The 21,108-nt window shown below is 45.0% G+C and overlaps 1 protein-coding gene across 1 annotated transcript in view; it reads left to right on the forward strand.

The window, feature by feature from the left end:
- Positions 1-21,108, forward strand: part of LOC144139565 (uncharacterized) — a 58,158-nt gene that overhangs the window by 12,372 nt on the left and 24,678 nt on the right. The window contains exons 5-6 of the mRNA XM_077671864.1: positions 9,222-9,248; positions 10,610-10,639. Of these exons, the coding sequence (XP_077527990.1) occupies positions 9,222-9,248; positions 10,610-10,639 (57 nt within the window). The remainder of the gene's footprint in view (positions 1-9,221; positions 9,249-10,609; positions 10,640-21,108) is intronic.

Genomic DNA, 21,108 nt, shown 5'->3' on the forward strand with positions numbered 1-21,108 from the left:
ACAGAGCTTGCAGTAGCACAGAAATTATTCAGTACAATAGATGCAACAAAGATAAACGACGAAGAAAAGAAAAGATAGCGCTTGCTCATAAGGTATCGAAATCAGCGTAGAAATTATACCATACAATAAACGCAAGAAAGGTAAACGCCAAAAAAAGATAGCACTTGCTCAAAAAGGTATCGAAATCACACACATTGGCGCACGTAGCATAGAAAACCTGTTATCGAGAAAGGACAGCAATTTCAGCAAGAGAAGTGAATTTGTGTACTGTTGTTTGTTAAGTGATGGAGCCATCTAATAAATTCCACTCTCTGATGGCGCGGGGAAAGAAAGAAAAGTAGAACGTGTCGTTATTGCAATCATATTCTACGAGTGTGTGTGAATGTTTGTATCGCGTAGGATGCGTTTTATTGGTTCGAATGTAGATATCGGAGTTTGTCTTTAACGAATTGTGAAAGAGTAAATACAAAAGCTTCAAGCGGTTCACTTTGGAAAGCTTTTCCAGTTCACTAAGGCCCAAAACAAATTGCGAAACAAATAGTTACTGGCGCTAACGCTAACATCTACCTGAAACAACAAGTAGTTCACTAGGCAACACAAATTCAATTTAAACCTAGAAAGCCGTCTCTACTTACTAGATGATCAAAATCACAGCCCGGCCACATGGGAAAAATACCATACGTGCACAAATCAGAACATCAAAGCACTCAGTGAAGAAAAGGACACATTTGTTTTGCTTTATCTAATATCAATTCTGAAACTGAATCCCAACGAATTTCGCCGCATACTATCGTGCAAACGGCCCAAACCTGACAAGCCCCGACGCTGAAGAGAAGCACACCAATCAATGTGCCACTGTTTAAACATTTTTTTACGTCCAGGTTAACTTGCAGCTCAGACCCCATTCCACAAATATATTCTCTAACACCTGAGACCTCCGAAGACACGCTGATTAGGCGTGAAGGAAGGACTAGCCTAATTCGTACACTTAACATATAGGAATCGACAGGCTGCTCCAAGAAAAACAGCCAACTGGTAAAAACAAATGAGGGCTACTGAAGCTAAATCGTATATGTATTATTTAGATAGGCATTACTATCAAAGCGTGTACAAGGCTATAATAAGAATTCCCAGACTTTGCGCATCTTCAAGGGTGGGAACCGCTCACTAGTCACGAAAAATATATCTAAGTTTATAGATACCGCAAATTTTGCCAATGAGTTTTCATTCTGAGCTCCTTGAGCACGTTTTAACTTGTTATTTTAGTACTCAGCTCGAGTTTATTATTCATTTTTACCCGCACAAGATTGCCTTTTGCAAACACTACTCTTGTCAGGCGGAGATTGGGGAATTCTCCCAAGACATATTACAACAATTGCACGATATCCTTCAAATGGACGATGTTTAAGATATTTCAAACGCCTGTCACTATGCCAGCCATGAACATTTATTGCGAAGCTATCTTTGTTATACTTTCCTTGTAACTTACTCTGAAATACCGAACACTTTCTTAAGGGACGCAAACAGTTTACGTCTGCTAATCTTAACGCGACTGATATAACCCACGTAACGTCCGTTTGACCCGTAGGGAGCATGTCTGTATATCGCCACTTCTTTACGTAATTTATATAAATAACTAGTCCTTAAACATGTGATGCAAACTAAGACATTTTGCACAATATTGCGTTTATTACACCGCTATTATTGCTCATGCCGATCATAATAACCTACAAAACCTATTAAAGAACATTTTATTGCGGTGCAAATTATAATTCATGCCATTGAACTGAAGAAAGAATGAAGCATTGTCATTTTTTAGGCAACATATCTTATGTCACCACACCCACAAAATCAATTATGTTCCAGTCACCTCAGCCTCTTCATACGAATACCTCGGCGTACGCTTGCCCTCTACCCTATCATAGACAACACATCCATATTATTTTCTACGCAGAGGTTCCTTCGCCGTAAACTAAAACTTGTTTGTGATAAAATGATTATACTAGTTTATTTCCCTTTAGAGTTTACTTAGGCCATCCGTCTTTCTCAGAACGTACATATTCTCCTATCAAAGGGATTCTAATACGCACAGCCACTTTTATTACCTCGCAGTACTCCAATCACGTCAGTGTCACCACCCTCAATCCATCCATCCTCTTTCCGACTCTTCTCTAACGCCACGTCGTTTGCCACTTAAGCTTTATCAAAAAATTGTTGCAGTGACCCAAACCTTTGCACGCGTTAGTGAAGCCACCGGCCATACCTTTATCGCAATTAATTCATTGTCATCTGATAGCCCTAATTAGCCGCAGTACGTTAGAATTCAGTTCAGTTACCTCCTAAAGGTGTAGCCACATAAAACGGGTTGCTCGACGTAATCGCCACAAGAACATAAATTAAGAGTTTTAGAGATTAAACACGAACGACATTCACACACAAGGTTTGCCTCCAATAACCACTGCCTTTACAGAAGACATTCTGTACCAAATGTGTGTGTTTAGTGTCCGCTCCGTAAACCGATTGTTACTTAGTAAAAATTATCGACCATATTTTCCGCTGTTGCTTTTCAAAAAAATATTTGGAACTTTGGTTCTGTCCTGCTTTTATGTTTTCTTAATACTTGAAAGTCGTTGTATTTCTGTAAAGATTGTTGCCTGAACACTCTTACGTATATAGTTATGGTTCTGTAAAATGTCGTGGATAATCAAGTGTTGCCGTTTGGAGTTAGGATAGCTGGACGAACGTCAATATTACGTACAACCTTTTCTAACAGCACTACAAGAGCAGTCCATCTCTCGAGCCAAAGCCCTCTATTACGCTGTTTACGGCAGAGCATATTTCGATACCCTCCACGCATTCTTCCCATGTACAATTTTCATCCAGATAAAAATTTGCAATGTCGTCATCCTGCTCCATCAAGAGTTGATGTCCGAACGGGCCATACCGTGCCCTTTTGATGACGTAATAACTGGGTCAGAAAAAGCACCGGCCCCCGCAACAAGAAGAGACTCATTCAATCGATACCTGGGTTTACAGACTATCATACTGCTGCTTACAAATGGTCTCGAGGAGCATTAAAAATAGCGCCCGCTGGCCTGCTTGTAAAGTGCGTCACGGCTTGACGTCACCTAGGACGGTATCGTAAGGAATAAAAATATTTAACATTTCTTAGCTTACTAAGCCCTTACCTTTGCCGTAGCTATATATCATTCTGATGATCATCGCATAATAAAGAACTTGAAGTGGTACATCCTAAGTGGCAAATAATATCAACTCTGCTGTTCGCTTCATTATGTACTTGCGACAGTAGATAATCTTAGAATAGCGTACGCCACCGTACGGAAAGAGTTAGCTTATGGTACTTCTTTGCGTCTTTAGAAATGGGCCTGCACCATACGCTTAGTTGAATTTACGCAAGTCGGCTCCTGCATCCTTCTTTTTCAACTTTACAATAAGGAGCGCGACGATTCGAAATTATTTTTTACTAACAACGATTCAACCCCGCACCGGGTATTTGCAGTGTGCGCAACATAATCTCTAACGGCTTGCTTCGGAGAGAACGAATTTGTTATTTGGCCTCGTAAATCGCAAAAAGCGAGTGCTGCCATTACTACCGACAGAAGGCATTATTTTTATTGGCTATAGAACGCCCGTTGGCACAAAAATAAACTATTTCAACCAAGAGATGGGCACCAGTTTCTCGTAGGAAAGCGAGAAGGAAGCAGCGGTGGCCCAGAGCTACCGCTGGAGGTCAGGGGTCTTCCAGAGTGGAGGTTTGTGTCCCTCAGGTGCCTCTTTCTAACTGATTTCAGTGAAGGACACGTCCATATTAGATGATCCACATCAGCTTATTCGGCAGGAGCTGTGCTGAAGGGGCAGGTGGGGCCGAACGGGGCATGGTAGCGTGATGGCCACGCTACCATGCCCCGTTAGGATGAGAGCACGGGCGGCGTGGCTCAGGTCGTTTTTCCGTCGGAGAAAGTTTTCTATTAAACCGGTTGTTACCTTGGCAGCGGCCGAGGAATAGGCGCAGCGTGACAATCTCTATATGCTGCAGTGGGAGCGGGGAACGTATTCCGCCGAACGCACAACAGCCGGAGAGGCCAAGGATACATGTCTAGTAGTCTGTGGATGTCCCTTGAAATACTAATATTGTTAGATACTCGGCCTAATCCCGTTCCGCTGCCGTGAAGTCTGTATAAATATGCAGGATGGAACCAACTGGGGCTTGCCGTAAGGCCGGCGTTAGTTCCTGGAGGCCATTCCGGATGGCTGTGAGCTCCGCTTGTAGAGATCTCAACGTGCGGATGGTTTGATGGAGGCATGTTAAACAGGCTCCAGGGTACACGGGACACTGCATCAGAGTACACAAAACGCCAACCTTGGCCCCAGCGTCCCCGACTGGTGCGGATGGTTTGGTAGAGGAAAGTTTGAGAGGCGTCAGGGTAGACGGAAAACTGAATCACAACAGATAAAGCGCCTACCTGGGCCCCAGCGACCACGAAGAAGGCAATCCATCGCGTGTTAACTTCGCGCTTCGGCCTCAAAGCGTATGCCTTGACTGTCCGTTTTTCTACATTGACTTCTTGAGAGTCTTGAAGTTTAATGAACGTATACCCGCCGCGGTGGCTCAGTGGCTAAGGCGTTGCGCTGCTGAGAACAAGGTTGCGGGTTCGAACCACGGCAGTGGCGGCCACTTTTCTGATGGGGGCGGAAAGCAAAAACACCCGTGTGTAGGAGATTCCAGCACACGTTAAAGATTCCCAGGTGGTCAAAATTAATCCGGAGCTCTCTACTACGGCGCGCCTCATCGTCTGCGTTGCGTCGGCGCGTTAACCACTACATTCAATCAATCAATGATAGTATGAGTCATACCGCCTTTTTTAATTGAAGGCGTTGTGTGTAGTTGCGGAAAACAGGTGCCACTTGGGTTTGATGCGTCCACGAGTACGTTTTTAAATAAAGTGGTATTTGTATCATGTGATTCATATCTTGCATTCCAGAATAACGCCAAGCCGTCAGTTAGCCCTGATTTGGGTAGTCGCAAAAACCCTCGGCACACGTCTGGCAAAAGAGCCGAACAGCTAGTTTCTTCGCACTACATTCAAAACGTAGCAACGTAGACTGTAGCTTATACCGACGGAATAACCGGCGAAACGCTCGACTAAAACACTCGCTCAGGTTCCGACATAGCGGCTCGGAATAATTCGGTGTTACACGTACAAACGCCGAATTATTACTTCTTACTAGCACGTACGCATGCGTTGACACAGTGGCAGCGCAAGCTTTACGCTGTAAAGAACGGAGGTAGCCTGAAAAATCTGAAGAGGCGTCTTGGCGTGGGGAAAAATCAGATGTATGCACTTAAAGATAAGCAAGGCAATGTCATCACAAATAGGGATAAAATACTCACAGTGGCCGAGGAGTTCTACAGGGATCTGTACAGTAGCCAGGACATCAAGGATAATGCCGAATGAGGCAGTAGCTCAGAGGAGATATACATCCCACCAGTAACGACCGAAGAAGTAAGGAAAACTTTGAAAGAATTGAAAGGGGGCAAAGCGCCTGGTGGGGATCAGATAACAGCAGACCTCTTGAAGGATGGCTGAGAAATTGTACATGAAAAACTGGCAAACCTGTATATGGAATGCCTAATGACCGCAATGGTACTGAAATCTTGGAAGAACGCGAACGTCATCCTAATCCATAAGAAAGGCGACATGAAGCACTTGAAAAATTACAGGCCGATCAGCTTACTGTCAGTCGTCTACAAGGTACTTACCAAGGCAATCGCTAACAGAATTTCTGCAACCTTAGATATCAGTCAACCTAAAGAACAACGAGGGTTCCGTAAAGATTATTCAACAATAGACCATATTACCACGATAAATCAAGTGATAGAGAAGTGCGCTGAGTATACTGAACCCCTATATATAGCCTTCATAGAATATGAGAAAGCATATGACTCGGTCGAAACCCGAGCAGTCATTCAGGCATTACAGAACCAGGGGGTAGATGAGCATTATGTAAGAATACTAAAGGATATCTACAATGGGTCCACAGCTACCATCATCCTCCATAAGGAGAGCAGTAAAATAGCTAGAAGGAAGGGTGTCAGACAAGGAGACACAATCTCTCCAATGTTATTCACAGCATGTTTACAAGAAGTATTGAGAACGTTCGATTGGGAACAGGTGGGTGTATGGGTTAATGGAGAATACCTCAGTAACCTCAGATTTGCTGATGACGTTGCCTTGCTAAGTAACTCGGGGGACATATTGCAAAGCATGCTTTCCGCACTGGACGAACAGAGTAGAACCGTGGGCCTGAAAATAATATGCAGAAAACTAAAGTAATGATCAATAACCTCGGGACAGCACAGCGGTTTGAGATAGGTGGCGAGGCAGTGGAAGTGGTAAGCGAATATATCTACTTAGGCCAAGTAGTGACCCAAGATCCCAACCATGAGGTAGATATAATTAAAAGGCTCAGAATGAGGTGGGGTGCATATGGCAGATATTCTCAGATAATGAATAGCAGCCTACCATTATCACTAAAGAAGAAAGTGTATGACCGCTGCATCGCACCGGTACTCACCTACGGAGCAGAAACTTGGGGGCTCACTAAGAGTGTTCAACTTAAATTGAAAACGACTGAGCGGGCAATGGAGCGTAATATGATAGGTGTAACATTAAGGGACAAGAAGAGAGCGGAGTGGGTCAGGAAATAAACACGGGTAAAGACATATTAGTAGAGATTAAGAAGAACAAATGGACGTGGGCAGGACATGTAATGCAAAGGCAAGATAACCGCTGGTCATTAAGGGTAACAGAGTGGATCCCTATAGAAGGCAAGCGTTGCGGGGGGCGGCAGAAAGTTAGATGGGGCGAGTAGATTAGGAAGTTTGCGGGGATAAATTGGCACAGTTGGCACAGGACCGAAGTAATTGGAAAATAATGGGAGAGGCCTTTGCCCTGCAGTGGGCGTAGATAGGCTGATGATGATGGTGATGATTGTCACCCATGTAAAAGCCTTAATACGGTGCTCAACACTTTCCCTCCATATTATCCGCATTTCGGATTGTGAGATGGTGTGTCCAGTTTGGCGACCGAAAAATTCGATGTCGAATTGCTAAATATTCATCTCATACCGAAATTGGAAGCATCTATCGAGAGTTTGGAACCAATTGAGTTCGCAGGATGAAGCGGTCTTGCAAGCTTCGTTTTGGCATCGGAGAGGCCTTCGGATGTCGTTGGTGCGCAGACGTCAACTTCAGAGAAGCGAGAACTAGCATTGGGATTTTTTGTTGTTGAGTTTGGAACTTACTACAGTAGAACACCGCTCTTACGTTCCTCAGTGCGGTGTTTTCCAAGCTGCTGCCTTGTTTTTGTCGAGCCTCGTTGCAGCTCACATAGAGTCCGATGTATTAAATCCTCAATGTTACGTCGTGTCTCAGAGTACGTTCCCAGATCATTCGTCACAATTGGTCACTTCGAACCCCACCGGGCAACTTGCGAGGACCGCCGTTTGGAAGTTTGACGAGCCCTGGCCAGAGAGAGAGAGAGAGAATAGTCTTTAATGATACTGGTGAGGTTAGCTTGGGCAAGGCGCCTAGCTTGCTACACCAGATGTATTAAAAAAAATGAAATCGATGAAGAGATGATGATAATGACTGTGATGAAGATGACGCGCTCAGCTTGGCTATAGAACTAACCACATAAAGCCGCATGCGGGTGTAATTATTCGCCACTAGATGACCCTATGTTAGTCTATGCTATCACAATAATCACTGCGCTTACAACGGAAGTTCCACTTTGGAATGGCGGAAGTTCATATTTGCCATAAAAGCACCACCGCATGAATACAATGCGCTCTCGTCTTCATCATACGCTTTAAGCTTTGAGAACACCGTTGAACTTGCATATGCGAACTTTGTCGTGCCTTGATGGCGTCGCGAATACGGGAAGCGGTTTCTCTTCAGGAAAAGACTGACGTAATAAACGCAGTAGAAACGCAGCTAACGCTTAAGAGAGTCGACATCGCTAGGAACCGGTCGGTGCCATGTATGGTGTTTTGTAGCTATCGCAACAAGCGGCAATCCTACCTTCTCGAGTTTTTTTAATGTTTGCTGTACAAGGTTGCAGATATGCATGGTGGCGAGTGGGAGCTACACTGTTTTTGTGCATTTTCCAAGGCTTCCTTACTGCTGCATTTTCCTGGTTGTTACGTTTTGCTTTCCCGGTTCCGTGAAAAACGTACGAACCTTGTTCCACTGTATATAGATAAGTAATATCGAAAAGTGTAGGGTTTGTTAGGAAATTGCGCTCTCAGTTGCAGTGAAGTACGACGCGTATATTTTGAACAAATTACATTATTAAATTTACCGGATCTTACCTTCAAACGGGGAAATAGAATAAAGTGTTTATTATTTGTGATGCAGATGAGCGCAGAATGGTGTTATCAGAATGGCAAAGCAGAAAATATTACTTGGACCCAAAGTTATACCAAAGTTTCTTGGGAATGCCATGTTCTGGTTTGCTGCACCCCAGCATCCTCAGAACAGCTATTTACCCATATACGTGAAATTACATTTTCTGAATTATTTCAAATTTACTTAACAAAATATGAGACTTCATCATGTTCAAAACAACATGGCATGTTCTTGTAAGATAAACATAACTGCCCTTGATACTCAAAGAAGAGTTTTTTAACGGATGTGCTTCCCACGCAAGTGGAGATGTAGTTTTAAAATATTAATTGAAAAGGAGTACAGATTTTAAATATATGCATAAAACCGCATATACGAGTGATGCAGTTGTAGGTTTTGAAGTTTATGACAGCAATCATGTCTTCACAATCTTTCAGTATGCGAGATAGCAAAGTGTTGTCTGGGCAGTATTTGCCACTTACATCGTAAGATAGCGAGCAGATGTAACGTTCTCATGTGAACAAAGAATAGTGTGGCGGCACGGCAGAATATTTGGTAGTCTTGTTTTGTAGAGATATTAAAACATAAAGAAATTTCAAGAGAAGAAAAGGACTTTAAATGCATATAACCACGTTGTCTTTTGAAGTCTGGAAACTGAACGCCCCGTGACCGCCTAAACAAACCGTACGTTCCGCATGTTGAAAATACCATTTTTATAAGTTATTGTGGAAAATGTTTTTGTTCAAAATACTAGTATGGTCTCTGATCTGAAGTTGCTACTTATCGCTTTCAGCTACGGTAAACACCACTCCAACGGCAAGTAAGTCGTGAAGAAGTCTCAGAATTTTGATATTTGAATCCTTCATCAACAGCAATTTACGTACCAACGATTGAAAGAAAATAAAACTTCCGACAAAAAACAGGGGTAAAATAAAACGAAAACTGCACAAAGGGGTGTTGACTTTACAATGGTAAATTTTAACTTTTGCGAAGTGTTTACAACGCCCACCATTCTGACACGTTTTTGCGCCTATAATGCCAGTATTGTTACAAGTGTTTTTCACAAGTTTTGCCTTGTTATTCAAATGAAACGCGTACTGTCGTGATCATGCATAATATCTCTGAGTAATGAACAATTAAATAACAGAACCTGAGCCAAAGAAAAAAAACACACACATCTTGGGCCATCTCCACTAACGTGAAAACTAGGGAGGGGTGAAACTCGCAGTGTATAGTTTATAATTGGCCCCTTGGCGTTTTTCCAACGGAGATCAAACCATTCGGAGGTAGAGGCATACAGCTTTAGTGTAAACGTCTCATCTTCAAAGCACGAAGCTGTCCATCGCAAGGCGTAAACAAGTGTCTCAGTGTTTTTTAGTACACCGTTATGAAGCGCTCCAGCGTGAGGCACAAACGAGTGTCCCGATGTTCTTTAGTGCCCGTTACGTTCTAGCGCGAAGCGTAAACGAGTTTCCCTGTGTTTTAGTACCGTGAGTACATCAGACGACGATTTCGAAGACGGTAACGACGATGAAGACGACCGGAGACGACAACAGCCTTAACCCCTAAGTGGCTTCGTGACTAAGACGCACGAGAGACGAAAGACGAAACTAGTACGCAGGCAGGATTGTTAGCCGAAAGAACTCATTAAAAAGTCGCCTAGGCTGCCAAATCTCACTCTTAATTCATACTTGTACTTTGCTGAGTGCTTTTGTTGCTAAACGCATGCTTTTTATTCAGAAGCGCATCATTACTCTCTCCAGATAAATGGGAAGCCTTTATGCATGCCACCATTCAAATAGGGTTTTGGGAAAACCTTCACACAGTGGTGTCGATTTAGGAATTGAAATTAAATATTTTTTTATTTACAACTTGGTTGTGGCCTACAAGAGTTCTCGCCACGGTCATAGGGCTCTTGGTCCACACGAGTAAAAATCGGAACATATTTCGGAAGCAGGACTCGTCATAGTTCCGAGTGAGTTCGAGTGGATGAACAAGCGATTTAGGAAAAAATGTTTGCATAGATGACCCACACTCTAAATATAAGAGAAAGTCCTTCATTGAATAAACACAACCAAACATCCCTATGCGTGAGGAGTACCATCTCATGTTTCTTGCTCTATAATTTTCCTGTTCCCACCCATGTCTGTAATGAATTGTTGTAATATTTTTCACTTTCAGCTACACAAACAGTTCCTACCACAAGTACAAGTAAGCTGAAACCTGTTTAACACATTTTTCAGCACTACGTTTCTCCTGAAAAGTGCGGGTATTAGCTGACTTGTACAGTCGGTGGTTGCGTATGCCCAAGCGCCTTAAGGCAAGTCCAACTCTGCCCGCGTATCATCACAATGATGATAATGATGATGATGAAGAAAGTGCCCTTGGAGTGTTTCGTGCGTACTCACTCCGAAGGAATGGACAGGAGTAAATTGTTGACTGAGACCCAGCTGAAGCTTACAATTATAGATTAAAACGCCCTCTGAAGTTTCTAATCACAGGCGGAGCTCTCCCTCGCCGTTTCTAGTTGGAGGTTGCACGCGTGTACATGTGCCGCATTATATCACACCCCAATAAGGGTAAGTCAGCGTCGTCGCTCGCATCAAGCCACATCGCTGATGAGGTTACCTGTTCTCATTGGGCAAATTCATATTCTATGGTGGCGTGGGGTGGGTAGGCCACGCGTGGTTCACTCCGGGGGAGAGCGGACCGGCATTGATGAACGTAAAGGCTCCAAATTTCCCAGAAGAGCCATCTACAATAACGTACACCAAACATTTGCGTTCGAGAAAAGCTTAGGAAAATGAGAGTTTTGGTTTGGAATGATGGTGCTGAGTTTTTTTCTATTTGTGCCTTTTAATTCTGGCAGAAGTGTTTTTTCTTTCCTTTCAACAGTCATTGGTTGTTGATTTTGGCCGTTTGCGTTTTCGCTCGTGTCAAAATTCCAGTTTACCTTGGCTTCCTGTAGGAAAGACGTGTTAATATTTAGTTTCACGTCCTACGCTTTCCTTCTACAAAAATAGATTTGGCTGGATGCTATATTGGTGAGGCTGAATTTACGTAAAAATTTAGACAGAATGATTAAGCGAAGTTTAAACTAGAATATTAAATTTGCGTTTTTTTTCAAGACTGTAAATGTAGCATTTGTTTGCAGATTCGGGCTTCCTTCAATATTTTTGCTACATTGTGTTCGGATACGCTTGCAAGCAGCCCGCAAAATGCGTAGGTTGATTTCATGATAAAAGCATTGCTTTAATAATACTTTTACATTGTTCGGCAGCGTGTGAGTACGTATATCATATAAGAAAAGTATGTAATGTATGCATTCCATGTCGCTGTTAAATTTTACGGCTGCTCTAGCGACCGCTCGACATTTAACTTTGTTCAAAACTGGTAAACGTTTTCGAAACATGTACCAACTCCCTGCTCTCTTTTCACCAGCATTGCAACATTGTTTTACCCTCTTTTACCGCGTTTTATTTGCACTTGCTGTATGTTAGGGAATGTACTTTGTGAGAGTAAGTGAGGAATTTATATTGTGAGGATTTTAATAAACTTAACCGCAGTTCCCGCAATTTGAACTATAGTATGATTCTTTTCTGCAGAACACGGATGATCGATCATATTTGGTACTCTTTCCATCAAACCTCTTTGTTTTCAACCAGCCTCTTCTACCCTCAATGAAGCAAGACGCTGCCTTTAGGTTCCCCAAGAATATCCTCCCTGATGTAACGTTTCCCGGACTTGTATATACTCAAAGGTGTTTCTAAATAGTTTTCCTACTATTTACCTCTGCAACGTTATTTTCTCTACATAATGACTTTTCGTTACTATTTTTAGAGATCGCGTTCAGAGTTTTTCGAACACAGAGTGTCCTCAAATTTACTCTAGTGCTACCTAAATATATTAGAAGTCCACCTCTGTTTTTCTACTGCCCTCAACCTCTCATGAAACAAGATTTTCATCCAAGCTTCCTAAACAATGACCTCTTTCATATACATTGCAGCACTGCCTCTTTAGTTTTTTGGGGGGTTAAAAAAAACGACTCAAATTCCTTTGTTATTTCTTGCCTTGATTCCAATAATAATATAAAGCCACGTACTGTAATCTCAAATGTGACAGCGGGAACCAGTACTGTTTACATGTTTAAAGCACTGCCTTTTTTCTAACCCAACCAATTTCTGCTCCTAACCATAGATACGTTTCTATTCTATTCTATATATATTGAGAGACGACGGTTTGCGTGGCCGTTTATTCCAACGCTCGGGCCAAGGAAGAAGATCAAGCGGTGATGATGATTATTTACAAGTGATGATGATGCCGAACCCATCGGGGCTAGCACTGATGATAGTGAGTGATTACGAAGAAGCGCCGGTAACATAACCCAAAGTACTGGGAGTGTAGTCACTGGGTCTCACATAATTTCCCCTCCGCGAGCGGAAGCGGCCTCCTGGCCGCGAGTCAGTCGGTGGTACGGTGGTTGAATGGCTTCAGGCGGGATACATGAACGATTTCAGTGCCACGGCGACGGCGGTCTGTCGGCGGAGTTACCGACGTGATGCGATAATTGACAGGAGAAGTCTCTTCTAAGATTTGGTATGGGCCAAGAAAACGGTGGAGGAACTTCTCGCACAGTCCGGGGACGCGAACGGGTGTCCATAGCAACACTTCATCCCCGGGACGGAACCGCACAGAGCGATGCTTCACGTCGTAGCGGGTTTTCCGTTCGTGCTGACGAATTTCTGTTCGACGTCGCGCGAGGTCTCGACAGTGGGCGAGCCGCGAAACGTACTGCTCATGCGATGGTGCATCAGAGGCGACAGGAGCGTAGAAAAAACTGGATTCAAAAGTAATCGATGGGGAGCAGCCAAAGACGAGAAAGAACGGTGAATAGCCGGTAGTCTTTTGCTTTGCGGAGTTGTAAGCGAAGGTTACAAAGGGTAGGATAACGTTCCAGTTGCGATGATCAGGACTAATATACATGGAGAGCATGTCCGACAGTGTTCGATGAAATCGCTCAGTCAGACCATTCGTCTGGGGATGGTAGCTGGACGTTGTTTTGTGGGCCGTGTTCGAAGCACGCAGAATCTCTTCAACAACGGTTCAGAGAAAAACCCTGCCGCGGTCGCTCAGAAGGGCGCGTGGAGCTCCATGGCGCAAAATAATGTTGTGCAGGATGAAGTCTGCCACTTCTGCGGCGGTGCCAGAGCGAATAGGCGCAGTTTCGGCGTACCTAGTCAAATGATCTACAGCCGTAACTATCCATCGGTACCCAGATTGGGTCGCAGGTAGCGGTCCATACAAGTCGATGCCCACGGTCTCAAAGGGAGCCGAAGGACAAGGCAGAGGCTGCAGTAGCCCGGTCGGAGGAGTAGTCGAACGTTTGCGGTGCTGGCAAGAGGCGCACGAGCGGACGTACTTGGCCACAGCTGCAGAAAGGCCAGGCCAAAAGTCGCGGCTACGTATCCGCTCGCATGTTTTTGCGACGCCAAGGTGCCCATCGGTTGCCGCATCGTGATATTCTTCGAGGATACGACGTCGAAGTGAACCAGGTACTACAGGGACCCATTTGTTGCCATTGGGATGGTAATTTTGGCGGTAAAGGACACCATGAAGGAGTTGAAACTTGGCGAGTTGACGACGTGCACGGCTGGTTGGAGGCGGCACACGGCCGCCGAGGTAGTCCATGATGGGGCGGCAGTATGCGTCTGCTCGCTGTAGCGAGGGCAAGTCACCGTGTCCAGCAGAGCTAGGGAAAGTGATGGGTGCCAAAGGGACATCGTGGTCGAGGCTTTCCTGGAGAGCAGTCGACGGAGAAGACAATGAACGAGACAGAGCGTCTGCGTCCGTATGCCTCTTTGTGGACTTATACGTCACGGAAAAATCATATTGTTGTAGGCGGAGAACCCAGCGACCAAGGCGCCCAGACAAGTTTTTCATGGAAGATAACCAGCATAGTGCATGGTGATCTGTGACCACTGTAAAGTGACGGCCATGGAGGTAAGGCCGGAATTTTTGAACAGCCCAAACGATGGCAAGGCATTCCTGTTCTGTAATGGAGTAATTCTTCTCGCCGGGTGTCAACGAACGACTAGCATAGGAAACGACCCTCTCCCGGAGCTGAGCATCACTTTGAAGGAGAACAGCGCCGATTCCGTGGCCACTTGCGTCTGTGTGGAGGATAGCGGGCTTGCTTTCATCAAAGTGGCAGAGTACCGGGCGAGACGTTAAGGCGGCTTTCAATGCCTCAAAGGCTTGTTGGCACTCATTCGACCAAACGTAAGCTACGCCGGACTGTAGGAGCTGGTTGAGGGGGGCCGCAATGGTGGCAAAGTTCCGGACAAAGTGACGGAAATACGAGGCCAACCCGAGAAAACTGCGCAGATCTTTTTGTTGGCATGGACGCGGGAATCCGACAACAGCAGCGATTTCGTCGGGGTCGGGTCGTATCCCGTCCTTGCTAACGACATGGCCGAGTACCTTGATATTTTCGGTCGCAAAACGACAGTTGAGCTGTAGTTCAGCATTGGAGATGCACGTAAGCACTTCGTCCAAGCGTTGGAGATGCTCAGCAAATGTCGAGGAAAAGACAACCACGTCGTCAAGATAGCAGAAACAGGTCTTCCATTTTATTCCTCTGAGAAACTGAGTCCATCTTCCGCTCAAAATTTGCCGGGGCATTGCACAAGCCGAACGGCATGACATTAAATTCATATAGGCCATCGGGAGTAGCAAACGCCATCTTTTCCTTGTCGGACTCGTGCATCGGTATCTGCCAGTAACCAGAACGCAAGTCAAGGCTCGAAAAGTATTCGGCTCCTTGAAGGCAGTCCAGGGCGTCGTCGATCCGGGACATAGGATACACATCATTTTGGGTAATTTTGTTGAGGGCCCGATAATCTACACAAAAACGCACGGAACCATCCTTTTTCTCCACCAGGACGACTGGGGAAGACCAAGGACTGGATGAGGGCCGAATAACATTACGCTGCAGCATGTCGTTCACGTTCTCCTCAATTACTTGCCGTTCTGATGGGGAGACTCGGTACGGGCGGCGGTGAACAATAGTTGATCCATCAGTTTTGATGCAAAGCGTAGCTGCAGGGGTGCGAGGAAGGAACTTTGAATGGGTGTCGAACGAGGCACAGTGCTTGTGTAAAAGTTCCAGTACTGAGGATTTCTGTGATGGGGTAAGGTCCGGACCGACGGTGACCGCAAGAGACGACGTAGAGGAAATGGTCGTGGAAGGCCCACTACCTGTGGAAAGAGTACCAGACGGAAGGATGGACAAGTCGTCAGCAGAAACAGAAGCAATCGCACAGCCTTGCGGGAGCAGAACCGCTTCGGAGGTAGTAATACGCACAGGGATAAAGGCACGCCCTCGGGAAAATCATACCAGACAAGCTGCTACTGCAAGACCTCGTGAAAGGAGGCGGCCGCACGGAATGGCCAGCACATCGCCATCAACGATTTTGTCAGCGGAAACTGAAAGAATGTGCTCTTGGCGGGCGGGCACAACGTGATCGGTACGTAGCACCAGACGAGGCGCACTTGTTTCCGGGACAGCTGAGTTATGAACGTCTGTGATGCTTATAGCAGGAGTGCGGCAACAAATAACAGCGGAGGTCGACGAAAGAAAGTCCCAACCAAGAATAAGCTTATAGGGGCACTCCGAGATCACCGCACACTGAATGTGATTACACAGCCCGTCGATAGAAACGCGCACCGTGCAGAAGGCAGACGGTTGGAAAAACGTGTCGTAAGCACCACGTAATAAATGGCCACTGTATGGGGTTTTTACCTTTCGTAGTCTCTTACAAAAGTCAGCTCGAATAATAGAAATACTTGCTCCAGTGTCCACCAAAGCTCCGATATCGTTACCTTCAACTGATACTAACAACAAGTTCGATGGGTGTTCTGGAGAAGTTGCTAATGTACCGATAGATGCAGTTTCCCCTCCAAAAACTGCATGACTTAGTTTTCCGAGAGGTGGGTGGGGTCATGCACGACAGGGCGAAGCGGAGACACAGATCGTCGAAATGGTGATGGGGAACGACGTCGCGACGCACGAGAATTGGTTGGGGACTCGGAAGTGGCAGGAGGAGAGGACCGCCGTGGCGAAGATGGGTAACCCCTCTGGCGGTAGTCGTAACGAAGGTTTGGTCGGTCACGTTCGTACGTGTCGTAGCCACGTCGCTCATCAATTAAACGCCTCCTACAGAACAATATATCGGATATAACGATGGACAACGATTGCACCGTCCAATGTTGTATGTTTTCTATGGTAAAATAACCCGCTTATTACGATGCTCCCGAGCCGCGATATCGGATATAGCGATTGAATCCGCTTACCGCGCGCGCCGAAAATGCGAGCTGCCGCCGGCGCTGGCGCCGGCACTCGGCGCCGACAGCACGCGACGCGCCTTGCATCCCATCCACCCCTCAGAAAACGAGTCGACTGCGCAGGCGAGAAAAGGAGCAGCATTTCTTCCCGACTCCCCTCCCGGAGCCACTGCTTTGGATTCGTCCGCGCGTCCGGCCGAACCAACGTTCGGCTGGTGCGGCCAGTTCGGCTCGCACTGCTCGCAGCTCGGAAGTTTCCCTCGTCATTTCTGCGCGCCGAACTGAGTGCTTTTTTTTTTCTCCGCATCTGCCTCGTTCAACGTTTCACCAGTTTCACTGCGGAGTCGGACTGAACGTTCGGACGCCATGGCCGATTCGCCTGCGGCGCTGCGGCGAGCATCTAATTGCCTGGAGCAATTAGATGCTCTCGAAAAATATGTGCGTCAGCTTCGCGTGAAGCAGTCAAAGCTGACTGACTATGGCTTTTCTGCAAACGAGCAGTTGCACTACCTCACTTGCATGCTAATAAAATGTTTTGATCTCTCTTGTGGCTTTTTTTTTCTCGACCCGCTTATAACGATTATCGGTTATAACGATGGGATTTTCTTGGCACTTGGATATCGTTATAAGTGGACTAGACTGTATATATATATATATATATATATATATATATATATATATATATATATATATATATATATATATATATATATATATATATATATATATATATATATATATATATATATATATATATATATATATATATACTGGCGATGGGGCCGAAGCCGTGGTGAACACAAAGTAAGAAACCTCGGTAACAGCAACAGCGGAGGGTTTATTTCGACGTTTCGACTTCGAGACAAGTCTTCTACAGGAATTCTACAGGAAGTCTTCTATCATTCCTGTAGAAGACTTGTCTCGAAGTCGAAACGTCGAAATAAACCCTCCGCTGTTGCTGTTACCGAGGTATATATATATATATATATATATATATATATATATATATATGGTTAGGAAATGAGGGGCTCGTTAGGAAATACAGAAAGAAATGCCGGCAGTCTACAACGCCAAAGAAGGCATAGGGGAATGGTAGGACTATTTTTTACCGATAGTGAAATTATATTTTTTCTTTTTATATTAATTGAAGCGAGAAAGAAAGAAAGAAAAACACGCGCCCAGAGTGGGGACCGAACCCACGCCTTTCGATTAGATCTCGAATGCCTTACCAATTCGGCTATCTGGGCGACTGTGTTCTGCTTCACTTTCTGGGGTATATATATTTACTACAACTGTATCTGACGCTTGAGGGTGGTAGCCAGCGCCACTCAGACTACACGGGGAGAAGGGGACCTTCTTTTCAACCCCCGGGGCGTGACGCGAACGTCTACAGCCTGTCATAAGCGCGTAACGGGCGGGAAACCCTCTTATGCTACCTTGGCATCAAGGCTGCCAGAACCGAGGCCCTCGCTAAGCTTTCGCAGGATAATATGGTTAGGAAATGAGGGGCTCGTTAGGAAATACAGAAAGAAATGCCGGCAGTCTACAACGCCAAAGAAGGCATAGGGGAATGGTTGGACTATTTTTTACCGTTAGTGAAATTATATTTTTTCTTTTTATATTAATTGAAGCGAGAAAGAAAAAAAGAAAAACACGCGCCCACAGTTATATATATATATATATATATATATATATACGTAGCGAATCAGAATAGGAAATAAGGGGCTCGTTGCAAATAAGACAGAAACAAGACTTGCAATCAAGAAGACCTCGGAAAGAAAAGGGGAGGATGTAGTAGCTCAAGATAAAGAATTTGGAAAATAAGAAAGTGGAGAAAAAATGCCCGCCAGGTGGGATCCGAACCCACGACCTCCAGAATACCGGTCTGGTGCGATAACCACTACGCTACCGGCTGGGCTAGTTTAGCCTCGACTTTCTGGGGTATTTATGTTCAGGTGTTTTTGTTTCCGGCGCTTGGGTGTGGTAGCCAGCGCCACTCGGACTACTCGGGGTGAAGGGGACCTTCTTTTTAACCCCCGGACCATGACTCGAGCGTCTACGGCATGTCGAGAGTGGTCGACCAGCGTTGAACCCTCTTAAGCTCCCTATGGCACCAAGACTGCCAGAACGGAGGCCCTCGCTATGCATGTAGCGAATCAGAATAGGAAATGAGGGGCTCGTTGAAAATAAGACAGAAATAAAAATTTCTTGCCAAATTCTGTATCTCTTTCAATGACCTATCATATCCTTCCGTTTGCTTTCCGAGGTTGTCTTGACTGCCACGCCTTATATATATATATATATATATATATATATATATATATATATATATATATATATATATATATATTAATATATATGTGGTTATATATTTATATATATATATCTATATACAAATATATATCTATATATATTTTTCTTTTTTTACGTTTCTTTTTTGGCGTATCAGGAGTTTCTGTGCCCTTTCTTTTGGCTAATCACGCGACAAAATATTCTATTGCCTGTCTCATCTTGACTGGTCGAACTATAAACACACTGAATTCAATGGTAAAGCCATACAAGATTTTGCTCTTCATTTTCAGTAGAAACACTTTCCGATGTTTGTGCCAAAGGCTAGGAATATTTCTGACTGATTTTTTTATCTCTCTGATGACGAACTGAAAGAGAACTTTTGACTGAGTAAACGGATCGCTGTAAACGCCATTCTACTTCTTCCTCTCGCCACGTGGACGATCAGTTGACCATACTGAAAAAAAGCGCGGAAGTACACAAGATAGAAGAAAACAGTACACCAAGTGACCGCTTGTCCCGGGTACTTGTCTTTATGGTGTGCGTTTGGACCTCTTTTAAAGCAAAGCTTTCTACCTCTACCTGCCAATACTTTTTGTGGCGTGCGGGACAAGAAAGTCCCAACCCGGGTGGGGAGGCGGAGGGCGCTTTTCACTCATGGAGCACGGTGTAGATGGTGCGGTGATAGGACGCTTTTACCCAACCTTCCCACGGCGGCCGCGTCAGCGCCACCTTTCCGTCGCCTTTGTCGTCTTCTTTAGCGACGGTGCTGGGCCTATTCGGCGCAGCATCGCGCCCATTGCGTGCTTCCTTCGCAGGGCTTCATTACTTGTTCGACAGCACCTCCTGGGTAATCCGGACCCGACGGAGTTATGTGGTCGTACGGCAAAGATACGTTAAGGATTGGTTTTAAGGGCGGGAAAACAAAATTTAGAGACAATATACTGACATCTGGGCGCTAAAGGAAAACGCAACCTTTTGCGCTCTGTTGTCACGAATGGTAGTGCGTTTTCTAAATTTCTGAACACCAATTCGGTTGTGTTTCAGCAGGTATTACAAAAGACGAATGAAACTACTGGTTGTGATAAAACGCGATTAGAAAAGTTCTGTCAGCTTCCTCGCAATTCTTAAACTTACGAAACTCTTTAGTTTTAATCTGTATAAATGGGAATCAGTTACCACACATGCCGGATGGTTTCGGTTTCTGCGCTTGTGTCGCGCGGTGTTGTAGCCAGAGGTCGCACATCAAGATGACTTGGTTCCGATGTCTCACCCGTGAAAACAGGCTCATCTCCGTTTTCTTTCTTCCTGCGCACGGCTGGGCTATAGGGGCGGCGTCCTCCGCTTTAGCCAGGCCGTGGCCGACACGGCTGCGTTCAGGACGCCACCCCACCCCCTCAAATTCTAGGTAACGGCTGGGAGAATCTCTGGTTTCACTCTTTCTAGAGCCACGTGTGTGAATTCAACTGACTCTCGCGTGTGTAATTGTTTTGAGGGTCGCTCATAGCTTTGCTTTCCAACCGCCCTAAAAGCATCGACTGGAGCCAATTTTTTTATTATGCCCCTATATCAGTGCGCCTATGGTTTATTCGTTTTGAATTCAACGTAACAGGCACTCTTCTGTTTTCCTCTTTAACTGCCATAGAAAGAAAATTCCGTACATTGCTAAAACACATCCGCATTGTATTCTTCAATGTGTGTTGACCTTTGCTTCGAAATTGCGCTCTTTTAATGGGGGGTCAGTTGTTTTATCTTCACATTGGGACCCAAAAAATTCTGTTGTCTTCTGATTGTGGACGTCAAATTGCATCGCACCCCTTTGGAATACTCTACCTTGCCTTGCTGTCCGTATTGACTAAACCGCCGCTATATAAATTGAAATTCACGGTTGTGGCACAAGTGTATTTGAAGCACAATCTCTCTCTTAAGTTTTATTTAAATTGCCAGAAAGGTTTTTCCGTAACAAGTATGCTGGCATTGCTGAATTCAGTGCCTGCTGAAAAATCTATACACCGCTGATGGTACTGTTTGCCGCCTGTAGAAACAGT

This window comes from Haemaphysalis longicornis, unplaced genomic scaffold (assembly GCF_048455015.1).
Source record: "Haemaphysalis longicornis isolate Haplotype H1 unplaced genomic scaffold, Haemaphysalis longicornis Haplotype H1 scaffold_5, whole genome shotgun sequence".
In the NCBI taxonomy this organism is placed as follows: domain Eukaryota; kingdom Metazoa; phylum Arthropoda; class Arachnida; order Ixodida; family Ixodidae; genus Haemaphysalis; species Haemaphysalis longicornis.